Raw genomic sequence first — 6350 nt, forward strand, 5'->3', positions numbered from 1 at the left:
GTTAAAAACATTTATTAAATTTATACTCTAATCAGTGTTCTAGGAAAGAAGTGGAGGGCATGGCCCTGGTTCCCGGGAACCTGAAATCTAATTGAAAGAGAAAACATATGTAAGGAGGATGCCCAAGTGAGATTTCAACAAAAGCTGAACATCTACAGAGGTTAAAAACCTAATACATTGAACACTAAAGGGTAAAACCTTCAGATACAAAATAAACATTTAGACCCCAGAAAAGGTGAATGACTTGAATAACTTGTTTGTCCTTCATTCTCTAAGAAGACAATAACATTAGGAAGTGATGTCATGACTTGCAATGAATTGGATTTAAGTGAGGGAGGGCTGTGCAAAGTCACCAGCTTCACTCTCTCCCCCAGAGCCATGTGGGTCCAGTGTGGCAAGAGATCAGGACAAATAGAGATGACCCTGGATGTTTGAGGAAATCCATTAAGTGACTTGACCAGGGTCATGTCAAATGTCTGAGACCAGATTTGAACTCATGTCCTCCTGCCTCCCGGGCAAGTACTTTATCTACTGCCCCACATAACTGCCTATTTGAATAACTTAATTGCATGCAAAAAGACCAGAAAGATATAACAGTCCTTAGCCACCCTAAAGTTGATCATCTTAGGAGAACATGGAATTGTTTATAGAGAAAAGGGGCTTTTGAGCAGGGCAGGAAGAATTTGTTGAAAAAGAGAGGCAAGTCTTTCATCTGCTAGTAGCCATGGAGCCTGGTGGGGAGCCCACTGAGTGACTTACCCAGCCAAAACATTGAAAATTAAGAGATGCAAGTCCAGCTGAATAGTTGTATGCCTTGTAGATATATGTTAAGGATACTCTGGAGAGACAAAGTTGATCAAAATCCTGCAGTTCTAGAGTGGTCAGTTTGCTTTGGCCACATTTATATCCAAGATGTGTGGTTTACTATCATTGTACTTTGGACTACTGCCTACTCTTTACCCTCTCCCAGACTTTGAGTGTATTTGTGGGGAAATGTGCCCCCAGGGCTATGAGTAAATTGTATTTACTGTTCCTTCTATATGTCATTTGAGTAAATAACTTTGGTAAAAATCAAATCAATCTTTTGTTTAATTATTAAGGGAAGCATAACTGGTTGGGGTTCATGAGCTAGTTTTTGGGAGGATAATCACCTGCAGGGTTACCCCTAGAACTCTGGGAGTAGTAACAGTCGCTCATATAGGGTCCCAATTGACTAGTGGTATTGTGCATTGGGTGAGATGCAGGGGGGCTTTACACATATGTAATAGGGTCAATGGTCTTTGCCCTATATGCCTGTTACTATGCTAAGAGTCTGGGATTCCCTTCAGAGACTGTACAACTTTCTAAGACTATAAGGGGTTTTTTTTAATTACTTTGGTTATTTTTTGTTTTTACATCACCATTTTTCAAATCTATTACTCCCCACACACCTCCCCAGGAAGGAAGGTAGGATCTGAACTGGTGATTTCATTTGAATAAAAAGTTCTCTATCGTCATTTTCTTTGCAACTACAGTGTGACAGCTTAGCAAAGTGCCTGGCACATGGTAGGCACTTAATAAATTTTTGATTGATTGATTGATTGGAAGACTGCCTAGAGCACTGAGAGGTTAAGTGATTTGCCCAGGGTTGCACAGCCACTTTCAACCAAGATCTTTCTGGCTTTGAGGCTGTCACTTTTCACTAGATAGCCACTACATGATGCCTTTCTCTTGTAATAATGAATAAAGGGGAGAGGGGGAAGCAGTCCAACAAAACTAACACATGAACCAAGTCTGACAACACATGCAATATTCCACTCCCATAGCCCCCAACCTCTTTAAGTAAGGACAGTCAAAAAGCTTTTATTAGTCACCTGCAAAGTGCCGGGCACTGTGCTAAGAGCTGGAGAGACAAAGAAAGACAAAACAAAGTGTGATGTTGTAACTCTAAGAAAGACCATGGAAGGAGTTGTCAATGTTTCTTTGATTCAGGGAGTTCCTATGTGGTTAGTTCAAGTCACCAAAGAAATCACAGGAATGTTATCAAAATACATGAGTTACTGACAAATCTGGCTGGATTTGGGCGGCAGAAGATGGAAAGTATTGTAATAGTCATATAATGGGTTCATAAATACCCAGGGACAATGGAGGAGAGCAATCAAGGGGTGTGTGTGTGTGTGTGTGTGTGTGTGTGAGAGAGAGAGAGAGAGAGAGAGAGAGAGAGAGAGAGAGAGAGAGAGAGAGAGAGAGAGAGAGAGAGAGTTGACCGAGTCTGCTACTGAGATACCCAGGGCTGGAGTGGGAGGGGAGGAGGAGGAGGAGAAAACATCTGGAAGGACAATTCAACCTTTTGCGGCTGGGATTTCAAAGAAGTCAGGGTCCCCAGCACAGGTCGACTGTGTCCTAGCTGAGTGCGGGAGACCTAGAGCCTGACTCAGCCTGAGGTGGGTGGGCAAGTCTGTCCCCTGGCAGCCTAGGTGAGCCCTGGGAGAGGGTGGGGCTTAGGGAGGACTGAGGCGGAGGAGGCGGTAGGGATTGCCCCTTCTCTATCTGGGCTTCAGCGCTAGCCTCATAAAAGTCACAGAAGCGGAGGGAGGGCCAGCAGGGAAGGTCTGACCTCGCTGTGCTGGGAGTAGGACGAACTGCTGTCGGACTCCTCGCCTCGAGGTAGCTGGTGTTCTTCAGCCCTCTCCCCGCCCGCCGCTGTCTCTGAATCTGCAGCTGCTGCCTCCCCACAGCGTGCCCTCCTGCCACTCCAGCAGGTACGGCGCCCAGGTGAGCGCACTGAGCCGCGCGCAGGTAGAGCAGAGGTTGAGAGCATTGGCAGAAGTCCTGAATAGCCTATAGGGCTGGAAGGGAACTTCAAGGTCATCCAATCCCAACCCCATCGTTTCCAGATGAAGAAACTGTGAGGCATCAAGAGATAAATGACTTGTTCAGTTTCATACAGGTAGTAAGTAATAGAATGAAAATTCGAACACAGGTCAGTTGGCTCCAAATCCATTGGGCTGTTATGAATTACTTTTAATTTGTATAATACCACCTTGGGAAGGTATCCTGCTGTAGAGAGATTCTAGTTTGGGCTAACTTGGGTTCCATGAACTTTTTTAAAAAAATAATATTTTGATCATTGTATTTCAGTATCCTTGGTTTCCTTTGCAATCTTATGTATGTTACTTTACACGTTTAAAAATATTCTGAGCCAGGCCCATAGGCTTCTCTAGACTTTCCAAAGGGATGATCCATGACACAAAAAAGGCTAAGATCCCCTGCATAGAATGGTTCTGAGATGCCTTCCAATGGTGATCACAAAGGAAGAAAAACACGTTAGCCCCAACTAAACTGATTCTGCCTTTTTCTTTTCCAGAGCAGGAAAGGCACTACATCCTTCTCTGCCTAGGTACTGAGATTTTCCTGAGAGAGTCAGGCCAGGGGGGAGATAAATTGTTTTCAGCAGCATTATCTCCACCCTCATAGGACCCAAAGTGGAACCTGGCAGGATACATACCAATTTGGGTATTCTGCAAAATTCTGGACAGTGTGAAATCCTAAATTGAAATTTGAGGAGGGATCAGATCTGTAGCCCTTTCTCTCCAGAGGTGGATGTGGGTGTATTCTATGCTTTTCTTCCCCAACTCCTTCTCTTTGCAAAGACTTTGAAGGTTTCAGTCAATCTGCCATCTAATTTATCTTGAGACATCATGCATATTTCCAGTTTTCTGTTGGGAGCATGTGTAGGCTAGTCATTTTATTGGGTTTTTATCTTTAGATCCTGACTGGGATTTCTTCATGCTTCAGATTAATTTAAAGATATTCTGAGATAGTTCAATAGTTTCAAAGAAAAGAAGGCAAAGAAACATTTTTAAGTTTTTCAAGTATTGGGGTATAGGTGATATGTCCAACACTATAATATATTTCCTTATAGATCAACTCAGAATTATTCGAATTTCATTTATATATGCCCCAACTAGAATGAAAACTCCTCCAAATCAAGGACTATGTCTTCTACTCAGGTAGTAGATACTTTCCAAATCCTTATTGAATGACTAAGGGAAGAAAGGAGCTTAGAGGGTTTGGAAACTAAAGAGTTAAAAAAAATGATTTGGAGATCCTATTCCTTTCCAGTCACTTACTTTGTAACATCCCAAGGGGGAAGGGGGGAAGCCCTTTCCTTCTAAATTTATGACACTATTTCATCCTGTAAGAATATTCCTCCAATTGAAACGAATGCTTCCTAAAGGAAACACACAACAATGAACTTTAATCTGTTGGATTTCAATGGGTCTATAACTAATCATTAAAAATGTAGTAGTTGGAATAAAGTTTCAACAAAGTTGGAATTCTATTTCCATTTCCATATAAATTTTGAAACTAAACAATTTCACAAAGGAAACTGCAAAGAATTATATAGAAGTTAAATCTAGTCCAATTTTTAAAGAAATCAATATGTGTGATATATTGATAATAAATTTTGCAACAATATTCTTCATTAGACAATGCATCCAAGTATACATGAGAATTAGGCAGAGTATTCGTGTTTTAAATTTTTTTTAAACCTTAGAATGAGGGAGTAATTTTCATGTCAGACTTTATTCTAAACGTCATACATTATTGTTTCCCTGTAGGTACCTTGTTTTTGCAACATGGGCTGTGTCTATGGAAGATGGTGGTGTCTACAGCTGAGCTGTATGCTAATGATGAACCTAGTCACTGCCAATTTTGAAATCCAAAAGCAAGCTCTTGCAAGTATCAGTTCAGGGAACCTGGAAGAAATTGACCATGAGTGTTGGGAGCTTTGCTCCATGATGTTGATAGAAATGAAGAAACTGAAGGTAGCAGATACTGTTCCTGGATTCTGGAATTTTATGATGTTCTTGCAGAAATCCAACAGGCCCCGCCATTATAATATCTTCATCAACTTAGCCCAGGATTTCTGGAGTATGTATGTAGACTGTGCACTGTCAAGGGCTCATGGAATGGGAAGAAGACAACTGACAACCCCCCAGGTTTATTTCGACATTTCCATGGAAGATAGCAGGAAGTAATTTGGATATCTTATTCCCCTGAATAGTAATAATTTTCAGTAAAAATGTTTTCTTTATTTGATTCCCTGTGCCCCCCTCCCCAGTTTATCCATTGAATTAGAAAATGTTTCCATATATAGTCATTTGCGTGGCTTTGTTCTTTATATGTCTTAATTTATATCCTTGAGAAAGTATCTTTAATGTTAAAAGGATTTGGTTTTAACTGATCTTGATATATTCATCAGTAGAGCATTCCAATGGTTTACTCATTTTCTCTAATAAGCACTATGTGAGACAATCCTGTTACACTTGTTAACATTTTTTTATCCCAATATATCTTTACAAATAAATCTTTTTTTTTTAATACAAAAGGAAATATGCTTAGGTTTTGGGAACTAACTGTTAAAACATGAATCTAAGAAAGGGTGGTCTAGCATCCTTCACATTGGCAAGGGTCACTGAACTTTTTCCTCTTTCCTTTTACAGGGTTGGATCTTACAAAGCATTGGTTCTGGGAACCTGGGCAAGAAGACTATTAAAACATCAAACAGGTTGCTATTCACAGCAAGAGGACAGCAGGCTTCCTAACAGGCAAACCTGAGCTGTCTGTGTTCTTCTGTATCTTTTCATGAGGCCTCATAGATTCTGACAGTATTGATAGGTGAAAAAGTAGCCCAGAAATCATGAATACCACCCCACCCCCAACCCTTTTTCAAATACAGGCCATGACCACTCATTTTCTTTTAAACCTCTCTGGGTTGATTTAGCTCTTTGACTTTAATACCCAACTTCTCTCAGGTAACTCATGAGTGTTAAGTATCTTTATTTTTGTCATGGCCTTCTTTTAAACGCACCCATTTGTTGGATAGAAAACCTTAAGTGCAATGGAAGTTGGATGTATTTTTTTATACATTTGCTGATGAGGCAAAATGGCAACCATTCCTTTATAAAATATTGTGTGTCTGAATATTCATTTTAAAAAGAAGGCCAGTATTCAATTTTTAAAAGGGGATGTTTTTAAGCTTAGTATGGTTTAAACTTTATGGGCCATGTAATTACTGAAGCTTGTATTGTATCAGCTCTTTAGTCTCATGTATTAAAATACTTTTCTATGCAATGAAGACTGTGAATCGTTCTGTTCTTCTTTAGGGTTGTGGTCTAACTCTTTATTAAGGGGGAGGGAAAGGAGGTATATGAAGGAATGGAAGGGGGAAGGTGGGGGAACTTTATTTTACTGGTGTGATAATATTCATGAACCTCCACAACCTGACTCCAAGTTGCCTTTCCAACTTTCTCTCTCTCCTTCTCTCCTTCTCTCCTTCTCTCCTTCTCTCTCTCTCACTTTCT

The 6350-nt window shown here is 40.5% G+C and overlaps 1 protein-coding gene across 2 annotated transcripts; it reads left to right on the top strand.

Annotated features, from left to right (window-relative positions):
- Positions 1–2576: 2576 nt before the first annotated feature.
- On the top strand, positions 2577–6009 carry FAM237B (family with sequence similarity 237 member B). 2 transcript variants are annotated; one of them, XM_043965853.1, is made up of 3 exons: positions 2577–2754; positions 4605–5020; positions 5490–6009. In XM_043965853.1, the coding sequence occupies exons 2-3, from the start codon at positions 4623–4625 to the stop codon at positions 5602–5604; spliced, it is 513 nt and encodes a 170-aa protein (XP_043821788.1). In that variant the 5' UTR covers positions 2577–2754; positions 4605–4622; the 3' UTR covers positions 5605–6009. The 2 variants fall into 2 exon arrangements, with proteins under 2 accessions (XP_043821788.1, XP_043821789.1); XM_043965854.1 differs by having other exon boundaries at positions 2577–2741.
- Positions 6010–6350: the final 341 nt, after the last annotated feature.

This window comes from Dromiciops gliroides, chromosome 5, assembly GCF_019393635.1.
Source record: "Dromiciops gliroides isolate mDroGli1 chromosome 5, mDroGli1.pri, whole genome shotgun sequence".
NCBI lineage: Eukaryota > Metazoa > Chordata > Mammalia > Microbiotheria > Microbiotheriidae > Dromiciops > Dromiciops gliroides.

Coding starts and splice junctions, on each gene's coding strand:
- FAM237B (XM_043965853.1), top strand. CDS start 4,623: ATGGGCTGTGTCTATGGAAGATGGTGGTGTCTACAGCTGAGCTGTATG. Junction 5,021..5,489: donor TCCATGGAAGATAGCAGGAA/GTAATTTGGATA, acceptor TTCCTTTTACAG/GGTTGGATCTTACAAAGCAT.